Genomic DNA, 24,263 nt, shown 5'->3' on the forward strand with positions numbered 1-24,263 from the left:
TACTATACCAAAAAAGTTGTTCTTAAGGGCTCATTCATACACCATTCCCACTAGGGTAGCTCACACTTCATGCACACGCAATTTCACTTCTTAAGGACAACGTTTAATTTACATCTACTATACCGAAAAAGTTGTTCTTAAGGGCTCATTCATACACCATTCCCACTAGGGTAGCTCACACTTCATGCACACGCATATATAGTTTTTAATAACAACATTTAATTTACATCTACTATACCAAAAAAGTTGAGACAGACAGCTCGAAATTTCATACATACTTTGTTCCAGAATACTATAAATATATTTTTAATTATAAAAAGGTTAAGAACAGAATTTATAAACACAGCCGGAGCTATTTTATAATTTAAATGCATCGATCAATACTAGACTGCAACAAGTTGTCGACCGAAACGATTATGGGGCGACTAGTAAGTCAAAGCTCTTAGAAACGGTTCTTTTCAGAACCACACATTTATTTAACAAGAATATCTTTTGCGTTTATCAGAATTACATTTAACGGCTTTTTTCAGAGCCTCAAAAAATATTTTACAGAGTCACATTAAAGTATAGTTCTTGTCATAACTATAAGTGTATATTTTACAGAAGAACAGTTGTGAGGGCAAACCTATAAAATAAAAGTTCGCGTAACTGCTTCAAAATTTATATAAAATAATGTTTTTGTCATCCTTCTTACCTTTTCATACACACACACACACATTATTTGTTATTCTCATTATTTTGTTAAATTTTTAAATACATATACAACTATATATGTATATATATTTATATATAAACATAAATATTATAATATTGCCTTACTATTTTTTATTTTTGATGTTTTAAAGACATTTTAACGGTAAGTATACAAATCTATTATAGTATGTTATTGTTTATTCTTTCTCTCAATTTTTTAATAATTGAATTACTATGACAGGTATCTGTTGTCATAGGTTTTTATTTTCTTAATTAAATAGAGTTTACTTTTTTACACATACCGTAAGTAAGTTTCTTATATCACGGAAAAGCTAATAATTAAATAAATAAATATGATATAAATTATTAAAGCCACTTTCAATGCAGGTACTCTTTTCAATGTTTGCGATAATTTTATGGTAACATATGGCTGTCGGTATTATTGGTAACCGCGTCGGTATGTGTCATCGGTAACCGTGCCGGTACATATGGATTAAATCTCGGGTCGGTGGCGCGTGCTAGTAGGTGGCAGCCTGAGGAGAAGTACTTCTCCTTACGGCGCACAATATGGTGCTCCGCACTGTACTATACAAAAAAAGGTGATCCTAAGGGCTCACTCATACACCATTCACACTAGCGTCACTCACACATCATGCACACGCAATTATACTTCCTTAAACTGTAGAACGTACGTACCGACAAGTCGTTCGTGAACATGGCTACGTAGTTAGTAATGTGCACCATTCATGGACATTTGCGCTGGCTTACAGGGCGGAACAGCGATTTCACACATTGGCCCTGTTCGGTTATTACTGGTAGTACTGAAAGGCTGCGTTCGAGCAGCACGCGCTATCAGCGCTATTGCGTCATTCTATCTGTGTTTTACATTTAATGAGCATGAAAGATAGAATAATGCAACAGCGCTGATAACGTGCTTCCCGAACGCAGCCGAAATCTATAGATTCACGTCACGTATTCGAAAAACCATGCGTTCCGACTGGGCAGACTGGAAACGTGAATGTTCAGACGAGCCAATCAGAATCTCCCACACTGACTCGACAACAACGCACTCTGCCAACTAACTATTTCGCAACCTTGAAACATTCCGTGTGAAACATATTTGTCACAAGGTCGATCACCTTCTTTTCTAGCCTCCTTGATTCAAGCATTCCAAAACATTTACTCGTAGACATTTGCTGATTGCGCGAGGTGCACGGACGGAGTGTGACGATAAGTGTCGAAATTATAGACGTGACTCCTCCACTGTGATGTTCACCAAACGGACGCGCGAATAAAACCGATCCGTGTACACGAACGAATGAACAAAAAAAAAGTAGGCGTACCAAGAAGATCACGTTTGACAATAGGTGAATGCCTACGCCAATCGTAGAGCCGACAAAACGTCATGCGAGGAACGCGCGGCGCGAGCACGTGAAGCGGCGCGAATGATGGAACCGGACCACAGCGGACACCACGGCAAAGGTGGCAGACGCTCGCGATATATCGGGGATCCTTCCTGACGTGGGCGGCGGAGCGACGGTTGCAAGCATGCACCAGAACAGACGGAAGAAGAAGCGGGTGAACTACGGCGTAAGGGCGGTCGAGGTGATACGGGGCGCAAAAGGCTACGGGTTCACAATATCCGGCCAACAGCCATGCATATTGAGCTGCATCGTGCAGGGCAGCCCGGCGGAGAGCGCGGGTCTGCGACCCGGCGACTATCTTGTGGCCGTAAACGGGCACAATGTGAGCAAAGTGCCGCACGACGACGTGGTGCAGCTGATCGGCTGCTCTAAGGGGGTGCTGCGGCTGCAGATAGCCGAGAATTATTACTCGGATTCCTCGGACGAGGAAGGTTTGGCCACCGTAAGATCCAAACCCAAGTACGCCCACAAACCGCGTGCCACTAACGCCAGTGCTTTGCAGTTGCAATGTAGAGCGGCGAAGGTGGTTAGGGATCTGCAGAGCGGAGCTATGTTTCACGCAGCGACGGCAAACGCGGCGGCGACGACTGAGAACAAAGAACAGTACGATTATTCCGGTCTGCACTATCGTTGGAACATAACAAGCCCCCTCCCGCCACCGCCACCACCGGTGTCACATAAGCGTGACTCAGAAAAGATTGTTCACAGAACGGTGGTCGGTTATCTCGGCACTATTGACATTCCCAATCAGCTGCATCCATCCAGTATGATGCAGGTATGTTTTTCGAATGATAAAATATCGTGAGTTAAGTGTCTCAATAGAACAACTTAGTTGTATGAAAATAAATATAAGAATGTAACTCTTGTGTTATTTATTGTTGCAGGTTTTGAGAAAATGCATTAAGAGATTGAAGGCGGAGAAGCGAAATCCGACCACCGTGCTTCTCACCATCTACGTAGCCAACATCAAACTCACCAATTCGGAAAATCGCATTATCGCCGAGTATCCATCGTATCGGATAATATTTTGCAATTCCTTTTCGGAGCAAGACAAGCAGTACTTCGGAATACTTACCAAGTCCATGAAGAACACGGACGACATTGTCTCGAACTCGTGTCACGTTTTTTGTATTTATTATAAGTTAATCGATCACGAGGTGCATTCTAGCGCGTGCAACGTGTTCGGATTCACGTGTACGAAGTCGTCGGAGTCGAACGTTTGTCAGGAATTTCCCGACAGTTGTACGAGCCTCATTGGTGCCATACAGACACTGTATATATCCGATTGCACAAACGGGGAGGCAAATCCTTACAACGAAGCGCGTTTGCGCTTGGACACCGCCTCGCCGCAGCCGAGCAACGTTAGCACGTCGACCGCTCATTCGAGCAACAGTGATTCTGGAATAGGTTTTAAGGACGACTACGGCAGCTGTTCGGGCAAAAACACGGTAAACGATTACGGACGAAGAAGACAATGCCCTACAAATGTGCAATATAGGGTACACTTTCTAAAAATTATTTTTAATTACAAATTCCATTTCATATATAAATTCTATTAACGTATAAAAAATTGAATTTAATAAATATTTTAAAAACTATCAAAAAAGTTGAATTAACAATTTTTATTATTATACAATTTTTATTTTTACTTCTCTTTATTTGGCACGTTTGCGCGAAATGAAATAATTTATAAAATTGTCGAGAGAAATATATGATTTAAATAGAAATGTTTAAAAATTTTAAGTAGTCTCTGCAAATAATTATTCAGTTGCTCCGATTGCAATGTGATATATTTCGCCGTTCTACTCTGATTCTTAGATGTATCGTTTGCAGAATATGAACGCGCGCTCGTGCAGAGAAGCCGTCAATGAGGCTGTTGGACATCGGCTGGCGGTTCGCGCGACGTCCGAAGCTGGAAGATGGAACAAGGAATTGAAGTTCGAACCTTCTAAAGGTAAAAACACAACGCGATACTACTACAAAGCATGATAAGCGACGATGTGACACATCGCGTTGCAGTGCGTATCTCGCGTGTAGCTTTTGGACCGTCGAAACAAGCGCAGTGGTTCAAGCAGTGGTGGGGATGTACGAAATATGCTTTTCACAGTGATGCGACACGTGACGACGGGGAGCGGGGAGATCAACTCGACTACCACCTGCGCCGGAACATCTGCCCCTGTTATGGCGGTGCGCAACGCGTTGGGCAGTGCGTCCGTTGGATCCCTCGCGTCCGTTTGCACCACCGCGTTGCTCGACGGTATCGAGGACGCCGCGGAATTGTCGAAGACGTCGTCGACGGAAAAATTGAAGCGACTGATGGACACCACGAACAAGCTCAGCCCGAAAGTGTACTGCGGTCAGGTGACGAAGTCGCTGGTGCACAGCCTGGAAGATATCAATTCAAGTATGGAGTACGCGCGGCCACCCTTCTGTCACTCTTACTCGAGCAAGTCCGATAGTAACCCTCGCCCATGGGGAAGCCTCCAGGAGATACGAAACATCAGCAGCAGCGTGTCGGACAACTGCATAGTGAGATCTCTTTTATTGTTTATTTATTTTCAATTCAAAAGAACGTTTGTTTCTTTGTGTTATTAACGCGCGTCAGAGATTTTATTTCGGTAAATTTTTGAAGGATTTTGATTTTTTTATTCAATTTCTTATGTGTGTGCAATTTATATTTTTGCTAGTATCTTCGTGTCGCGATATTTTTATTTATTTGTTTGCTTCTTAGTTAACACAAATGTTATTGTGTACATTTAACTAATTGCAAATTACCAATCCAAAATCGCGTGCTAATAATATTGTTTCGCTTGAAACGTTTGTCGTCGCGATTTCCGGTTTCTCTCCTGTGCCTATTATATTCAAGCCGCGTCATCGTTTCCTGTTTGTGATTTGTGCTTGTATATACGGTGGCAAGGGTCAAGCGAAAACGAAATAACCCCAGAAACCAGATCGGTGAGTTTGCGTGTGAAACACGCGTTTTACTTGCGACACACGTTCTCGCGCATAAGTTTACTTTATTTGGCGTACATTTATAAGCCCGCATTTATAAAGCCGGTTTTGCCGATTCTAAGAGCGCGATTACAACAAACTCGCGGTGCAACAGACTCTGTCATCAAATCAGATTCGCGTGCTGCACAGGATGCCTTGGTGGTCGCACGTTTCCTCTCGTCTTCGAATTCTCTGACGAATTCGAAAGTAATATCTTTACGCAGAAATTAATCAAAATTTATTGTAAATTTGCTCACATGTTTATCCATAAACTTGAGTTGTTCCCGACTTCAAGTGAAATTGAATTTCAGAAGGACAATAACAAAATTCAAAATTATAAGCTTACGATTGCGCATGTGTAATATCGCATTCGATGCAATCTCAAAAGATAAAGTTTTTGTATAAAATATTTTGTATAAATAAAGGTCAAAAATGACATATGTTTAAATTCACACATTTGTAATTGATAAATGACGACAAGATTTTTTATGTCATTTGTATTATATAGTTTAGCAAAGATATAAATTCGTCAAACTTTCGCTTATAAATTGGACAGAGTTGAAAGTGATTTCTAATGACGGGGTATGTTGTTGCAGCCATCGCGGTGTGTCTAAATTAATAATGTTAAAAAGAACGTTCTCTCGCGAACTGCGAGGTTGATGCACCGCGGGCACGTTTAGGTGCGTGAATAGATCTTACGATGATAGATAGGATGCAGGATCGGAGAATGTTAACGCGTCGCTCAACCGCGACCACAATCATCGTGGACAGCTTTCCGAGCAGCGGATATCTTTATTAAACACTCGATCTTATCGGGTTTCTTTTATCATTCTTGCGCGATGGTAAGATATCGCCAACATATCGCCGCTTCGGTTTGTATTCGATAATTTGTCCGATTGTCTTGTCTGCTTGCGTCCACAGAACTTCGCGTGCGCGCGCGGCCCTGCGTAGATGTTAAAACGAGGTTGAGTGGAAGAGCTCGTCGGGGAAGACAGAGAGAGAGAAAGGCCGTGACGCGGGCCCCATAGTAGTAGTGGTGGCGGTCGGAGCGGAAGAGGCGCGGGGAGCAAGCCGGGGATCGACGATGAGAATGAATCAGTCGAGAGTAGCAACGACGAGGGAATAGAGGACGTCGGGGGCGACGGGGGAGGGTTTGGGAAGTGGGCCTTGTTGGGAGCGTAAAGTGGCCTAGCCTCGGCATCGTAAAACACGCTGGGGCGAAACGCGCGACGGTAAACGTGAGGCGCATCGTGCGTTTGCAATGATGATGTCGCCCGTGATTACATCGTTCGGTATACTCGTCGTGGTCAGTTCGTAATACTTCTGTGCAATACGCGTCGCGTCACCTCGTCGTCGTCGTCGTCTGTCAAAGGCAACGCATTTTGCCTGAGCGGTTCGCAGTTCGCAAAACCGTCAGATCAGCAATGTTCCGCGCTGGGCGGAGCCTTACTCGTTGTTACACACAAGGCGAATTGCCCGTTTAGTTTAGCACCGTCGCGTTATTCTCGATTCTCCTCGCGCGTTACGTTCTTTCTCACCTATCTATTTCGCGGCGGGAAGTATGCGACCGCTTGGGCCCCGCGTGCGTGCAAGTGCGTCGAAAGACTCATAAATGACACCGCCGTCGCCGCTGTGAGAACGTGTGCGGTGCTCGCGAGCGTGACATGGAAGCGTTGGTGAAATCGGTACGTATATAGAGGTAAAAAGAAACGTCGAACGGTATTTATATTCGGGTTTTACTTTGCCACGGGATTGCTACGGGATGTGATGGGCTATCTCGCTGTGTCAACTTCTTTGCGTGACGCATCGTTCAAGTGAATTTTGGAGCTTATCGTGCGGAAAAGTGTCATATGTTGCCAGAGTTTGTAATTTATCAACGTTACTTAAATAGCTTCAATTGGGACAATGAATGGAAGAAGGTTGCTCAATGTGAGAACATTCTTTTTCTATGATTAAGAAAATAATCAATTTGGTTTTTCTTTTTTACAAATAGATTTGTGCGCCGGAGAAAAAAATTGATACAAAGATGTAAATCAATCGTCGTACTGTATCTTGATGAATGATTCATAAAAGAAACTATCGATCGTCTTCAGAGAGCGATATTTGCGCTGGTCTAATTAAATCCGAGCGTTTGTTGCCTTATTCAGTACAGACACGACGAAGCTTTTTCAGCGATGAACGCGCTGACGCAAGGCATTTCCTTAATTATTGGTAATCACGAGCTTTGGGCTTATGACCTCATGATGCGACAACTCATATTATTTGTCTTTGTCGTTCAAGCCTTCGTTCTTCGAATTATACACCGGCGTTTTTTCTTCTTTGTCTTGATCTCAACACATTTTTCTTTGTGTGTTTTAATGTTTTATATTATTTTGTAAACACATCTCTTGTTGATGTGACGTTTTAATTGCACTTCTAATTGTATAATGTGTATTCAATTGAAAAAAAAATCGTGGGAAGCTAAAACTGCGCGTTAATAATGGAAGATGTGGGAAAAGGGAATGGGAAAACGGAGGTGAGGTGAGCGATCCAAGAAAGTGTTTTCTCATAGCGTTACACCTGTTGTTCGTTTGCGGCAGGTGCTGAACTGCGAAGGTTTTGAGAAGTGCTCACGAGCAAATATTGAGATGGTTCTTCTGAACCCAATGTTATTGACAAATCGTCACTCCCTACGTATAATCCCGTAACTCCAAAACGCAAATTTTAGAGGAGAGCAGTTTAAAAGTNATCTTTCGGTTTCAAATTTGTACCTTATTTATGAATATTTTTTTTTAATATTTGGTGACCATAAAGAACATGACTTTCTAAGTGTCATTATGCAATAAACTGAAAATCCCATATGTGACACTTATGTAATTATACGTAGGGAGTGACGAAATGTTGAACGATTGGATTGATTGTCGATACATAACAATGCATAACAATTTATAACAAAATTTATAACAAAAAATACAAAGTTTTTATTTATTTTTAATTTTTCTTTTTTATATTTTTTCGTTTTTTATTTATTATATTTATTATTTTGTACTTAAAAGTATAACAGTATCTTATACGTGTCTGTAAAAATTACTTCCAATAACATATATATATATATTTATTTATTTATTTATCTATATAACAATAGAATTTATAATATTGTGACATATATACATATTTATTGCAGTATGGTAGTACAGAATCGTGTGACAAAAACAATGATTGCAAAGGAGTACATACATGGGCAAACGGATTTGAAAAGCTTTTGGAGGATCCAAAGGGCTTGCAAACATTTGCCGTAAGTAAACTATTTCTCTTTAGATTTCTATACGCGCGTGTGTATTAAATATTCATAAAATTATTACAATTATAATTATTATTGCATTAAAATTCTAAATACAATTGTGTGTGACCTTGTTTCAGGAGTTTCTCAAAAAGGAGTTTAGTCATGAAAATATATATTTTTGGGCTGCTTGTGAGAGATACAAAGATACTAAAGACTCTACTACGCGCCGTCGATTAGCATGTCAGATATATCAACGTCATTTGTCGAATACAGCCGCCGAGCCGGTCAACGTTGACAGTCATGCGTCGGGACAAATTACCCAAGAACTGCTCGACGAAGCACCAGCGGATCTATTTCTGCAGGTACACACGCATCGTGAATTCTATTGTTGAACAAACGTAATCGAAACAAACAGTAATACTTTAATCAGCATCTCGTTGTCTTAGGCACAGAAACAAGTATTCAACCTAATGAAGTTCGATAGTTATCCAAGATTTTTGCGCTCGGAACTCTATCGCTCTTGCCTGGAGACTGGGAGCGCCGTAGTCAATACGGAAGACTGTGATTTACAAGTAACAAGTTCGCCTAGCGTAAAATTGAAGAAGAGTCATTCCGACGCGGAAGATCGTTGCCGCAAATCGATTCTTCCCTGGAACAGAAAAAACAGGTGAGTTTACTTGTGAGAATTTTTATTGAAACAAAGAAAAACTCTGCTCTTGATTTATATCGACGCGAAATGTATTTACGTCAACTCGCTGCACATTTTTCAGATCGAAATCAAAAGATCGCGGTGAGTCCGAGTACAACAAAGCTCCTAGCCGAAATGAGACTATATATAAAAGTTTTACAGCTATCAAGAGAGAAACAGAGGGTAACAATAACGAAGACAGTGTGTCCATATCCAGCAGTCGGTCGTCACTGGCTTCGTGGGATCTGGCGTTACGACAGTCGTTCAACAAACATGTGAGTATTTACTGAACAAAATGTGTTACAAAATACATTTAGCTATTAATATGAAGAATTTACGTATAATTTGTATCTTTGATAAAATTTCTTCAGTTTGACGTTTTGAGACATAAATACGTGTGCTTTCGTGTGTAAGTTTTTGTTATAATTTGTAGAAAACCTGCATTTGGTGCGACTTACATACTTTTTGTAACGTAGTTATTGTTTTTTTATAGTAAACATTTGTTTTTGTAGCAGTAAGGTGAAAGAGAAAGCTCCGCGCTGCCGTAGAATAAATCAAATGTGTATGCTTTAATTTTTTTCTGAGCGAATTGTGTTCACTTGTAGTCCGTATCGTCTTGCGACGGGCAAATGAACGAAAAGAAAGAGACCCGGAAATGCACGGGATTGTGTCGAGTGATATTGCCCGATGGGTCCACCACAGTAGTGACGACTAGCCAGACCGACAGCATTAAAGACGTGGTTACCCGACTCCTCGACAAGCGAGCCCTACGCTATTCTAACTATGACGTTCTGATATTAGCAACGGATGAGGTTTGTGCTGGCCTTGTATTTAACCGACATTACGAAGCTTCGAGCGCGAATTAAAGCATAATTAGTAGTAATTTTGTAATTTTCCCTGCTTGCGCAGAACAAGCGTTGAATGCGTAACGCATGTGCATATCTCTAGTTTTTATGTTGAATTCGTTATTGTATAATTCGGTGATGGAAAGAGATTGTTGTGTTTTATATGTCTGTACGTAGAAAGAGATTTCAACGGTATTACAATGAGATTCTTTAGTGAGATTGTATTCTTTCTCGTTTATGCGCAGATGGTAGACACGAAATGCCCTTCGTCAGTATTAGCAGGCCAGGAAGTGGAGGTCGTTCCCACGAAAGTTCTTAAAGTGGAATTACCCTCGCGCAGAACGATAAGCGTTATCGCGCACAAGGGTAAAACCCTGAAGGAAGTCTTGAGGCCTCTCCTGAACAAATATAGTTTTAATTTAGACTTAATCAGTATTTGGTGCGAAGGTCACTGTGTTCCCTTAAACATTATGGCCATCAATGCACCCGCCCGTCTCAGCGTAGTGACGAATGAAGAAAGTTAGTTGATGATAAGTTGCAATTAGACAATGTATGCAATGACAAGTTTTATTATTAATTATTGTTATTCTTGTAGATTTTCAACGAGAATTGCACACAGCCAAGTATCTGGACGAAGTGCACGTACAGCCAACTTTGGATGAAATTACTAACAAAGTATTTGAAGAGCTCTTAGATGGGAAAAGTAGGAATAAATATCAGTATAGCGAAGGGTCGTGTAAAGTGAGTGGATAATGATATTTCTAAACGCGTAATATTTTCTCCCGCATATCAAATTTGTGTTTTCTATTCTCATTTGTCATACAGTCTGATGATCAACGTTCTGAAGGGTCTTCCATATTGTCTAGTAAGTTTTTTCTGCGAGATTCGACGATTCACGGAAAGAAGAAGGTAATGTAAATTTTGTATTGTGTGTGACTTTCCAAAATAAAAAACTTGTTTATGAGCATATTCAACTTACTTGTAAGTCTTGACGACTGATTCACAGGTAAAATCCAAATGCTGCAATACAAGTGAGAAAGGTAATTCGAACGATTGTATACACGAGGGAGCGCCTGTGAAATCCCAACCGCCGCTTATCGCGAAGTGGCGAAATGGCGTAAAGCTGCAGCTTCCGAGCAGATTCGACGGAGATGGTAAGAGTGATATATAAAATTCTTTAAGTACAAAGATTGCAAACAAGTAATAAAGTTGATTAAAATAACACAATTTATTTTTGAATCATATAACTTTTTGTTAACAGATTTATACGAGGGATTGAAGAGGGCACAGAGATCGAGACTGGAAGATCAGAGAGGAACGGAGATCAATTTCGAGTTACCAGATTTCTTAAAGGTAAAGTTAACACACGTATGTATTCGTATATATGTGTATATTTTGATGTGTTCAATTTGTTTAATATAATTTACACTGGAATTTAGTAGCGGTAGAGAACATGTGTGTGTGCAATAACGTACAAATCTATAATATCTCTATCATGTATGCGTTTCGACTCTTAAAGCTATGAAATTACTGATCAGAACAAGGAGAATGGGAAACCGTCGGATTCTAACAAACTGCGAAGGACACGTGTGGTATCGGCCAATTGCGAAGGCACCACGAAGTTTTACGATACTAGCGAGGATAAGCAAAGCTGTAGTGGCGGATACGAGTATCCCGCGCACGTGACGAACGGAGCTGTGAACGAGCGATTTTCAGCCCTGGTTAATATTACGGATCCTTTAAGTAAGTGCCTTGACAGCTCATACACTCTTGACGGCGACAGAACGCTAGTAGACGGTGATCAGACGATCATAGAAAACGGTAGCAATTCACAATCGAAGAGCCCGCATTCGTCGAGTTACGATGCGGACGCGTCCCGCGCGAAATTAGCGAAACCGCCGCCGCTACCGCCGAAACCGAAAAATCTTGTCATGAACGTAGTGAAAAGTGGATACATCATGACTCCTAAAACTCCTTTGCAAAGGCCCAATCATGTGATCGAGTAAAAAATTTTGAGAATCTTGTAAAGAGAAATTTATATTTTTAATTAACGTAACGTATTTTTATATGTGATGATTGCCCGATTAAATATATAAGACATTTATATATACGTAAAACCAGAGTACATAAAATTTTGTATTATATTTGAATTATTGAAGAATGTTGAAAGATATTTGTGTAAGGGGAAAAGGTTTACATATTTGAACGGAGAACGTACGACATATAACATACACTATTTTCGTTGCATTTTCATGTTTATATATAAGCATTGTCTGTGTCTATGTGTATTTACATTCCGCAATTTAGATCTTATCTCGAAAACGTTCTGTCCTGTCCGTGCCTTAATCCCGAAATGTTATCGTATGTAAATGTTAAAATATACATAACAAGTTCTAGAAATGTCTAAGAATAGTTTTGCCGTTATCTTTCATCGATATTAAAAGAAAAAATTGTGTCTGTTTAAATCTAATTTTGTTTCTGATTTCCATTAAACGTACTTTTTGTGATTTTGTATTTTCAGATAAACGATTTATTTTCTTTCTTATTAGAAATTAATTGCCGACGAAAAATAATTACATTTTTTTAACACACATAATTATGTATTATCGACAATACACAAATTGATATTTGAGAATGACGATGACATTTTTCTGGGATTAAATTTAGGTGATAGTAAAATACATGATATATATTTATATATTTTATATATTCAGAAGTTTCGCTGTCGAATAAATAATTTTGAAATGAGAAATGTCCAAGTGACGATTTAAGCGCTTATTAGGTGATTATTTAGGAACAAATGTTATAATAAAAGGAAAAGCTCTCAAGGGAGCGCAGTAGAATAGAGAAAGTAATTCCATTTTGACAGTATTTCACGTAATTGTTTCAATTAGATATATATTTTTCGAGAAAAAGAGAAACAATTACACACATTCTAGTACGGTAATTTTATAAACATGTCATATTGTGTATAACACAAAAATGTACGCGCATTTGCTTAATAATAACAAAGATTCCCTCGTCAGAAGGATTTATATGCAAAGCAAAAATTTATTACATATCATATCGGAGTACCTAATTGTTACACACATGCTACTATATTGTATTATTTGACCTGAATTATATAGAGACAAACTATATATATATATATAAATATTAATAATTTAATAAATTTTCTAAATTTGTTTTTAGAAAACCAATTCTTTCTGTAAATACTCCAACTTTCATGATCCCTTGGCTACAGAAGATAATCAAAAATTCCCAATCCTTTCATTGAACAAGTTCCGCTAATTTGTCTAAAAATTTCAATTGTTAAGTGGATCGTTGATTTCACATCACTATTTATTTTTAGCAGCGTTACAATGTAAGTATCAGAGATCCCTCTCATTAATTACCGTATATCAATAAATAAATACCGTAATAACGATTGCTTGCTTCATTAATTAATAATATCAGGTAATACGCACAAAATATTGCTTAATTATTATTTGATATTAACGTATTAATTGTTAGAAAATGCTGAACAAGGTGTAGAGAGTGCAAGTGTGACGAATAATATACATATATTACTCTTTTTTTCCCCCACTTCTCACTTTTACTATCTCTACATATAGCGCCTTCCTATATATCTCACCCGCCGCCGCAAACGCCGCGCGCGCCTTGATTTGCGCGGGTCCCGTCGTCAACGAAAGTGGGCGGCTTATCTCGCATTTAACTATCCGAATCTCAGAGTCAACGGTCGGTTCTCGTGTCTCGTGGTATCAGTCAGCACCACCGAGCTCCGGAGTCGTCGCGAAAAATCCCGCGGTGAGTCTCTCTCTCATTCGACGATCGGTTTTTCCGTTTCTCATTCTCAATAATCGTTGGTTATCTTGTTCCTCTTCTGTGAACCTGGTACGCGCGCCTGTTTGTCGCGGCGACGTTCAGACTTCACCCGATTTCGCGCGGGAAACGACTTTGTCGTGTTCGCGATATCTCCGGTGAAGGAAACGGCGAGTGATTGACGACGTCCTGTTGTGTTTCTCGCACAGCCGGTCTCGCCTAGGATTTTCTTCCCGGCCTTTAATTCTCCGCCGTGACAACCAACACGTATGTTTACACATCCTTTCTTAAGCGATACCTTCGTACAGACGGCGTATTGTGGCCGGGACGCTTTAAACAACCGATGTGATTGACGTGTCTCCACTTGAGCGTCCGTCTGAAGATACAATCGCGATTTATCAATTGTAGCATTTGAGACTCTTGCAGTCACGAAAATTTATACGAATGTCAAGGACGCGCAAGTAATTCTTTAAAGGAAATGTTTGAGCGGACTCTGAGATAAAGTTTCAATTCAATTAGAAACAAGATGAATAGTGACTGCGTGTAATTAATTTAACGGATAAAAAAGAATTTAAAAACGATTAAAATCACACTAAAAAATTATCGTCGGAAATATCGTTGAATTGTTGCGAAACAAATTTTCAAATTTTTGTTCTGCGACAAGAAAAAAGTCTCTTACGATCTTGCATTACGAATATTTTGATACACAATTAATATACACGGTGGCTTATAATTGACGGTCTTACTTTTTTACTTTCAATCGTTTATAATCGAGCACAATCTTTTCGGTGAGAGAAAATTAATCGCACAATTGTTAAATTTGAAGATGCAAATTGCAATGTGAACCCGAATTTTTACCTACAGGATGTTTTTTTTTTTTTTTTTTTTTTTTTTTATCTACGTTTATCAATCAATGACTAAGCGTACAATGAATCTTGTCCTATTTTTCAAGATAATAATTTTGAATACGAAAGTACAGCGTGTGTATATTTGTGTGTAGTACTCGGGATTGTTGCATATCGTGCTTCGGGCGACCAGAAAGAAATCACAACGTTGGCGCGTGATATGGAAATAAGTAGCAGAGGAATGTATACAAATTCTAAGGTCACATGTGTGTCACGTACGGCATTATATACATATTATTAGTGACCAATAGACGCACATGGTATACGTTGAAACAGAAACTGCTTTCTCCGTTTTCTTTCACGTCTGAGAAGCATCGTGAACGTTAAAAAAAAAAAAAAAAGAAAAAAGAACACACCCTGCACGTAAAACCAACAGACTATAATGCGGATCGTGTGACGACAGCGAGGTTTCGTTTTTTTTTTTTCCCACGAGAAGCTAATTAAGACTCCGGGATGCAGCCATATCAAATTTATAACGTCAGAAGAAGAAGAGACTTTGTATAAATTTTTCTCCCGCAATTTGCACGTAAAGTTAATCCACGCGGCCATCCAGTTAAAACACAAAGCCCTTATGACGATTGATATCAATTAATCATTAATTCAAATATGGGTGCAATAAAATTCAGGAATTTTGAATCAATGATTTATTCTCGGTTCGAGATTCGTTTTTTATTTTTTTTTATTTTTTTTTTTGCAATACTTGATAAAGTTGATAAAGTTAGCGAAAATTCCGTTCACACTGCAACGTGCAATATATTTGGAGGTTAACGCAATGTCGCGATAATCGATTTTTCTCGTCGACGAACGCAATGTCGCGATAATCGTTTGTCACGATCGAACGATATATGTATTCGATAATAATCGTGTGATGCTGATTTATTTAGCAGCGCATCCTTCTGCCGAATAATCACGAGAGAGGAAGAGAGAGAGAGACCGTTGACAAGTCGCGTTTTGAGTTTTCGCGAGAAGTCAGCGTCGCGCTCCTCGTGATCACATCGAGTTTTCGAGACTTTGCGTTTCGCATTTGCTCTCTCCGTAATTCATCGTGAGCCCCGTGTCGATACGAATTCGAGAAGCGAGACTCGGCGCTGTCTCACGTCTACGCAAAGTGACGCTCTCTCACTACTAACGAAATTAATACCGTCGTCGCGATGGAAGAGGAGGAGGCACGCACCATCGTGGGAGTCTGCGAGGGATCGCTCGAGATGGACGCATCGCCGATGTCGAATATCGTCAGCGGTCTGTCCAAGTCGACACTGGACTCCGGCGGCGGTGCGAAGACGCACCTTCAGCGCTCGCGAGGTACGTATGCATGTTTGAATGTATCAGCAGCTTGGGATGTCAAAGACTTGTCTAATAGATTCGCGAAGCACATTTAAGAACAAAATTACAAGAGTTTAGATACAATAGTTGTTGTCGGATTTGGCGGACTATATTTTTAACACAATTATGTCAATTCGTCTTGTAAGTAAACAATTTGGACTGAGATAATGACAAATCTTTCGCATCAACGTGTGTATTGTTACTGCAAAAATGACAAAAAAAAATAAAACTGTTAAACAATAACAGAATAGAACTAAATAAAATAAAAACAAGGAGAAAAAAATGTGCGCACGATTGAAATATATCAAAATAATTCTGTCGCGCGCGAGGCAAAGGACGCGGCGTCGGGTTAATTAAGCACAAAATGAATATTAATAGAACCGAACTCGGGTGCCTTGCTGTAGCGCGGTAAAAAAAAAAAAAAAAAAATTAGGCGGGTTGTCCGCAAGGGATTTCCCATCTTTCAACGATTTGTCTACCGTCGGTCTGAACCTTTCAAACGCTTTTTCAGATCCCAGTGTTTCTCATTCGCGCGATTCGGTCGTTGGATCTTCCGTGTGATATTTTTCGACGCTATTTTAAATGTTAATTTTGGCAAACATTTTTGTGGCATCTCTATCGTTATTTTTATATTTCTGTTCACATTTCTAAACATTTTGTTAATTTGATTTAACCATCTCGTTAATTATCGATATTTTGTCGCGCTTTCCGCGGAATTAATACAATATTTCATTTTGTGATAATTATTAATTTTTTAACAGGAATCAAATAAGGCCGATACGAGCCATTCGCAGGATGTTTGTGCGGAAACTATGCGTGTACAAATATATATATATATAAATGTAACGAATTTTACTTGTAAATTTTTACAAGTATTTTTTGAATTGAAATCTCAATTCTTAAAATCATACGGGATGCTAGATTTGCATCTCACATATGGAAAACCCCGGATGTCTTATTAATTTTTTATCAACACTCACACGGTAACTTTTAATAACGAAATGTAATTGAGCACCTTTTCGCAATCGTGAGGCAAGTAGCTCGCGTCAGGAGACCAGGTGCTCACCTGCTCCTGTTGGGTGGCTGGTTAAGCTAGGCGCCCCCTTTTATTCATGCTTTCGGTAAAGCATGAAGGTTCGCAACGCGAACGAACGGCTGTCTCGATCTCCATCCGGACGGGGGTACGGGAGCAGCGCGTGAGAGAGCGGGAACCGCTTTTCGGGGGAAGGTTACGGTATTTCGACGTTATTGGGTCATCAATATGATAGGATTCGCTTCGAGAGTATATTGATGTGTGCACGCGGAAATATAATTCTTTTCACTTTTGTTCGAATTTGTTCGATCTTCAATCAAAAATATATGTTACAAAATATTTTTTTATCTGATATTTTGACGTAGAAAAAAATCAAAGTAATTTGCGAGAAATCCTTTTGAAGAGATCCTTCTTGAAAAATATCAACGTGATTAATTAAATTGTTTTGATTAATTGCAACGCAATAATTTTTCGTTAATCACAATGGAAACGCGCATATTGTCGATTGTTTACGAAGATTTTCGCGACTACAACATATTCGTTCTATCGAGTTTGAGTACATGCACAAGTACACCGTGCATGCAACGAGTACTGACCTACCCTCGTTAGATGTCAACATACTAAGAGAGACCGTTAAGAATACAGCTGTCTTGCGCAAAAGACTAGGGTCGTATTTCCGTCTCTCTTCAGCGACGCGCTTTAGGGGTTACTGACCGATGCTGTGTCTTATTCCGCTTAATATGATAATCGCATTCGGCGTTGTCTCGGAGAGAGTGAGAGAAAAATGAACACGCGCATAATATAGAAATATACATAACTTTGTAAAAAAATTTATCTACCGTATTTGTACACCTATTTCATTTAATTGCAAAAACCGAAAAGTTTCGTAAATCGTCGTATTCGATTAATCGTCGCGTTGCAAAATCGAATCTCCTCACTTTTTTTGAAACATATGCTCGTGCTATACTTTTCCTTCTTATTTGCACGGGGGAAACTGTATTCCGAGCCTAATCCCCGGATGAGACAATCGATACGGCATTTACATTTCAAACAGAAACGCCCAGTGGTCGAGCAAAGAGCTCACATTATTACTCCGTTACGGTAGGATTGAGACGCAACCGGAAAACGTGGTGTTTCGCGGCAACGACGACGACGACGACGACGATCTTTTCACAGTCTTCGATCGGGAGACGTTATCGTTGCTTTGCCCGTTGCAAATGTCGTCGTGCGCACGGAGGTGTTGTGCACCGCCACATGGCACGTTCCGTTCTCGTCCGTTACCTTGAAAGTCCGTTGTACAGAGGGGTACGCGCACACGATGGGGCGAACGGGGCACCCCTATATGAGCGCTCTAGTATTGAACGCGCGCGCGCGCGCTATATATCCCAGACGTGTTGTTGCGCGCGATAGCTAGATACTACGAAGGAAAGATACCGTCAAACACCATACGCCAGAGCGTGCCGCGCGCGTGCAAATTAGGTAATTAGATATGTCTTCGGCGATGAGAACGTTACTTGTGAGAGAGAGCTCTCGCGCGTTTTTTAACGCGCGTGAATTTATTACGAAGCTGACTCTGTTGCCGAGTCCAACATTTAATGAGAATAATGATGTCATGTTGGGGGAGACGCCAAGACTTTAATTGCATCATGCATTGCTCCCGAGACACATGGCTCGTAAAAAATTATACGATTAAGAAAATAAAAGTAACAGGCAATTACGAGCTTAAGCGCGCAGAATGTAAAAACAATATTTTAACTGTTTAATAAATATCTTAAATATTTGCAAAATAAATTTTTTTTACACAATATTCCGAAAGTTTTCTAAAAATTGTGATATTTTTCTAAAGCTCGTTTCTTGCAAATGTTTCGAGTTCCGATTGTTCGAAACACAAAGTTGTTCTCTTCGTCTCACTGACAGGCGGCAAAAAGTCGATCCGGATTCTCACATTTCACGAAAAGCGTTTAACGCGGGAGACAGGATAAAAAAAAAATACCCCGACAACCGTCGCAGACGAGTGAATTAAACAGCAAGTGATGCTTCTTTGACCAATGGCTTTTCTATCAAGATTTAATATTTAAATGCCCCGAAGGTCTTTATATATATCAGAGATAGGGGAGAGGGGGAGAACCGCGAGCATAGGAAAGAGAAAGGAGAAGAATAAAAGAGGTTTGGGTTCTTCGGGGTCCTGGGGTCATTAACATATCCTGTAAGGCCGGTAAGGCAGGTCTCGCAGTATTTCGGCGAAAGTTGCACCTTCGCAACCTTTAACGGTCGCGGGACCGAAATTACCAAGTGGAGTTCTCGCGGATTTGACTCGAACGCGCCCACAAAACGAAGAAGAAACGCGTTTGACGCAAAAATAATAAACTAAAAGACATGGCTGAAAGAACGAATGCGAATTTCGAAACCCTTCTAAGCAAGATATATCGCTGTTGAATCGCCAGTAATGAGCCCCGTTGGCACATCAACCCCTTTGTGTCTCGTATACGCGACGTACTTCAATATTTTATCCAGTCGACTCACAAAAAGAACCTAATTACGAGTCGGGTAGACGATGGAACATCCGCTCGATAATGGCTGAATACGTTTCTCCCGGGATGGTTGCCATCTGAGCATTCCAGTTTTCCCTCATCGTACCCGAAGACGTAGAAGAAGAAGAAGAAGAAGAACCTTGGCAGATCCGTTGGATGAAAAATTCGTTGAGCGCGTGCCGGCTGCACGACTCGACTTACCCCTCGTCTTGCTACCCTCGCGCGATCTACCCTCGCGCTAATGTCGAAAAACGGAAGAAGCAAGGGAGATAGAAAGAAAGAAGGGCGAGCGCACTGAGAGAGCGCCCGGTTATCGAACAGGCCGACCGACCGACCGACCGACCGACCGATCCACCAACCAAGCAACCCCCCCGTTAGGACAGTTTTGTCGCTTGTTTCCTTACTTCGTGTCTCCAGGGTTCCGATGTCTGGTCTCGATGTCTGGGGCCTTGTCCCGCGCGCGCTTCAACTTTTATATTCCCACCGACGACGACGACGACGACGACGTCTGCTCTCATCTGTTATTCAACGACCGTGTTCCGCATATTTGGCTTTCCTGTTTTTCGTGTCTCGCACACTTCGAAGAACAGAAAACCCGATTAACACTTCGGTTCCCGACCATTCGCCGTGATTGCCACGACATTTCCGGTGGAAAAGCCGCCACCTTACGCGCGCGTTTCCGCGCTATCGAGCGCTATAATAAACGCGCGAATTTCGCGTCCCGTGTGTGTCTTCCAGCATGGGAATTCGATCTATACCGGTTTCGATGTCTGGTTTAAATAGCATGAGAGAATCCGCGCACGCATACAGTTGAATATAATTAACTCGTCCCTGCTTTTTTTTCTTATTAAAGAAGACACTCATTTGCTTAACAATATTGAATAACAACACTCGCGCGTTTCGAGGTAAAAAACAAATACTATTTTTATTCGCATATGCTCGGCTCGTGAAATTTCTTCGGGTTGCTAAGTTTTTACTTATGCTCTCGCGTTTTTGTCAATTTTCCGAACTTCAACGGCCAGGCCATCTCTCGCTTATCTCACTTATCTCATCGCAAAAAAAACCAAGAGAGAGAGAGAGAGAGAGTTCGCGTCCAAAAGGGTTGGTCAACCCTTCGAAACCCTTTCGAACGCGGCGGGGTACAACGATGGGATACAACGGGGATGATTCACGTCCGCACATTAGCCATCCAGGCAAAACTAGAAAAGCTTCGTCTACTAACGAGTCATTTTTATGCGGCATTTTTTTTTCTATGAACAACACAGCCGCGACATGTCGGTTCAGCCTTCGGACAAAGAGAAAAGGCACGGGGATAATGCGATCACATTAACAGCGCATAGATATAGATATGCGCGTGCGCGGATGAATTTGACTGTATTAATAGCGACAGAAAGGGGACCGAATGGCCGACGATGCCACCACGGGATGTTCGGGATAGGTACTTCGCGGGCGGATCGATAATGTTCTCGCCATTAACAAGACGGTTGGGCGCAACGTATATCGGACCTGGTCTCTCGTACCTGCCGATGAAAGGACGTTTTCAACGTCTCGAGAGAAAATTTTAATAATAGAAAATGGATTTTTTTCGTAACGATTCTTTTTATGGCAATTTTATTTCATTGCGACCTCATTCGAATTTTAGGAATCGCTCAACTAATTGTACGAAAGTTAGCTTTCCGAAAACGTTCCCGACGTGAAATGAAGGCCGCCGCCCTCGACTGCGGACACGGTGGGGTAGGTAGGGTTACACCTGTGCGGGCATGTTTAAAATATGTTAGCACATGGCGCGCATGTTCTATCTCGTTGCGCCGCGCTGCGTATCTAGCGAACGACGACCGAATGTCGGGGGCGTTCGCCTTGTTCGCTACAATAATAATTTATCCATTTTTTACCTGTAGATTTTTTTTTTCTAATCTTCGGTTTGCGCATTTGGACACTGCAAATCGCTCTCTCGTTCCCCGTCGAAATTCAATTACACGCGTGCACGCACACACGTATCGCTCGCGCGTTTGGGGTTTTCGTGGCGCGGTCCGCAACCACGTGTGGCACGCGCCGGTTGGACCGGTCCCCGCGCCAATCGATATCGGATAGTGCACGCCCCTCGGTAACGACAAGTTTTGCGTATAACATCGTCAGGAAGTGTCTTGTTAATTAGACGATATTGAACACGTGCTGCTTTTGCGAATAAGTTTTACAAAATGTTTTTTTTTTTTTAGCAGTTTATAAATATCGCAGGAAAAAAAATATACAACAGCGTTACGCTCTTTTTAATCGCAAAAAACAAAAAATACTCGAGATTCCGACCACGAATCTTCTCAATTGCCAAATACCGAACAATCTTTCCGAGTTCTGGCGCGATTACCCGGGCAAACGGAACCGTATAAAGGATCCGTAAAAATGCGACGGGTCAAAGATCACGCCCCATCGAAGCGGTTAACCGAGGCAAGGAATCGGCATCGGCGCGAGGAAATGAAAGGCGGCGCGCGTATAGCGTGACGCGCGTTGCGTTCTCGCATGCATATACATATATATTCGCGCCAGCGGCGAACTAAACGCCACTTGGGGGGGCAGACATATGAGCACACATGGGGCGGCAGTCACCACCTGGCACAGCGTAGTTGAACACTGTGCGACGACTCACCCCTGTAGATATATATATATATATATATATATTTTTTATACGTGCACACATGTACGCGCGCGCGTAATCTACGTACCCCCGAAACGTGTGCGCGCGGTGCCGCGCAACCCCAACCCCTCGACTTGGCTCGTGCCGTCGTGCATTGTCGTAGGGATATATAGCTGACGACCGACGTTTTCGCTCCAAAAGAGAGAGAAAACAGAAGGGAGAGGGCGGGGAAGAAGAAGAAGAAGGTTTCGCGAGACGTTGCAGACGAAATCGGGTTTCTCTCACACCCTTTCCCGCATTTCCTCGTCTTCCCGTTTTTCCCTTTCTCGTGCTCCGCGTTGATTTGAAGTGACATCGAGTTACGATTTTAAATGCGTGACGTGTTTCGGTGGAACGCTGGCTGCGATGTGCGTATACATACGCCAGTGACAAGACACACGGGAGTCAACGAACCTACTACGAACGCGCGATACATACGCGCTGATTGTGATATCGGTTACTGCGAGAGTCGGCCTCTGTGTGTTGTCGCAATACACGCGTACACGCACATATGACCGAATGTGTCTCTTTTGTGATCGCGACACGACGCGGTGCATACTTGCGAAAGGGACGAGGAAGGGCTGGCTGGTGTGTTAGTAACTTGCTCTCTCCCCCTTCGACCAATAGCGAGATTCCGCATTGTGACGGTCGATAGGTTATCGGTTAACCGGCTCGTGAACGCCACGTGCGGGTACCGTTATATGTGCGAGCGCGTTTTGCGTGTTCGTCACACGTAATACAGCGTAATAGTTCAACTCTTTGTAGACCTATAATCGTTCGATCTGCGCTTCGAGGAGAATAATTACAGATAGTTTTAGATATCTGTAGAATATTTTTTAGATATTTTTAAACTAACGAAGAATTTTTAACCGGGTAAATGTGAGCTACCGATGCGCTAAAATGTTTGTGCAAAGTTACCGCGGTTAAAATTTGTTGGTTTGAAACTACATGAATCTTAATTTAATTTCTTCGATATTTTTTTGTTTCGAAATTTTTATATTAAATTATTTAGAACATCTCGTGTGTGTGAAAACAAAAATTAAATAAATTAAATTTACTACTTGTGTAATTCTCATTCAAGAATGGACAAGCGAGAAGATTTAAATGCTGGAACCAGAAGTCGAACTTCAGCCATTTAACGCGTCTTGCGGTTTCAAGATATATAGACCCGAGAAATGGGTCAATGTTATCTTATCAGCTTCACCGACCGTTTGACCTGGGCGCGGTAGTTAAATGAATGGTTTTCGAGAGAAAAAAGACAACAAATCATTAAAAAAATCTCTCCGATAAGTTATAGCGTAACGAAATGTTTACGGTGATTTCCCAATCACAACAGTTAGAATGTTTTTTGTTTAATCACAACAGTTAATAGATCTCACTGCGCGCGCGCGTACGAACGCGCATCTTGAGTTGTTTCTTTTTTTACCGAAGCAAGTATTTTCATGGCTGCATCCTGTCAGGATTCTCTGCGCGCGCGGGGATACGAACGAAGTTTATTCTGGCTTTTATTTTTAACCGCGTTCGCGGGATCTGTGCCCTTAATCGCACATGAGGGCCCCACGTCGGCGGCGGCGAGAAACGGCTGGCGCGTTCGCGCGCCTCAGAAAACGAACGTGTCGTGCGGCGTTAATTCTAAAATTAGAATTGTTCCCAATACTCTCTGTCTCTCTTCTGTTTGCGCTCTCTCTTTCTGTATTAGTGTATTATGATTTGGTCTGTCTGCCACATACTGTGTCGCTTGTCGCTCTTAGACAGAAGAGCCCGAGAGAAAGAGAGAGAAAGTCACGCGACCGTTGAAGCGTACGTATACTTGCACATGTTACGCAGCCGCCTGGAGGAATGTCGCGTTAATTAATGCGGGGAACCGCGACATGTCGTTCGCAATTGACTTTCAGTGAAATGATACAAAAGCGTGTTCACGCCGGCGTGACGTTGTCACTTATTTCGAAGTTAAACAAGCGTTAAACAAATAGTACACGTACACGTGTAGTTCGAAGTTGAATTTAAGGAAACAAGTTTCGATTGAATGTAAATTCAATTTGTAAGAGAGGTAACGTATACATTTACACAGCGCGACC

The 24,263-nt window shown here is 41.3% G+C and overlaps 2 protein-coding genes across 11 annotated transcripts in view; both read left to right on the forward strand.

The window, feature by feature from the left end:
* Nucleotides 1-1,394: 1,394 nt before the first annotated feature.
* On the forward strand, nucleotides 1,395-11,980 carry LOC109860882 (regulator of G-protein signaling loco). Of its 4 annotated transcripts, XM_020440286.1 has the most exons (16): nucleotides 1,395-2,892; nucleotides 3,002-3,616; nucleotides 3,951-4,071; nucleotides 4,225-4,646; nucleotides 8,272-8,382; nucleotides 8,508-8,732; nucleotides 8,817-9,037; nucleotides 9,141-9,160; nucleotides 9,221-9,333; nucleotides 9,664-9,870; nucleotides 10,149-10,422; nucleotides 10,499-10,644; nucleotides 10,729-10,812; nucleotides 10,910-11,057; nucleotides 11,165-11,256; nucleotides 11,442-11,980. In XM_020440286.1, exons 1-16 carry the CDS (start codon nucleotides 2,242-2,244, stop codon nucleotides 11,907-11,909), a joined length of 3,918 nt encoding a protein of 1,305 aa, XP_020295875.1. In that variant the 5' UTR covers nucleotides 1,395-2,241; the 3' UTR covers nucleotides 11,910-11,980. The 4 variants fall into 4 exon arrangements, with proteins under 4 accessions (XP_020295875.1, XP_020295873.1, XP_020295874.1 ...); XM_020440284.1 differs by having other exon boundaries at nucleotides 9,141-9,333; XM_020440285.1 differs by having other exon boundaries at nucleotides 3,002-3,565; nucleotides 9,141-9,333.
* Nucleotides 11,981-13,561: 1,581 nt separating this feature from the next.
* LOC109860881 (M-phase inducer phosphatase-like) overlaps nucleotides 13,562-24,263 on the forward strand; it is a 42,585-nt gene continuing 31,883 nt past the window's right edge. For 3 of the 7 annotated variants that reach the window (XR_002250895.1, XR_002250896.1, XM_020440278.1), the window contains exons 1-2: nucleotides 13,562-13,992; nucleotides 15,515-15,932. Coding sequence is in view for 5 of the 7 variants with exons in the window: in XM_020440278.1 (XP_020295867.1) it covers nucleotides 15,782-15,932 (151 nt within the window). In the remaining 2 variants the exon portion in view is untranslated. The remainder of the gene's footprint in view (nucleotides 13,993-15,514; nucleotides 15,933-24,263) is intronic. The other 4 variants (XM_020440280.1, XM_020440279.1, XM_020440281.1 and 1 more) reach the window with 4 other exon arrangements.

Source organism: Pseudomyrmex gracilis, unplaced genomic scaffold, assembly GCF_002006095.1.
Source record: "Pseudomyrmex gracilis isolate BER0280 unplaced genomic scaffold, ASM200609v1 scaffold_498, whole genome shotgun sequence".
Taxonomy (NCBI): domain Eukaryota; kingdom Metazoa; phylum Arthropoda; class Insecta; order Hymenoptera; family Formicidae; genus Pseudomyrmex; species Pseudomyrmex gracilis.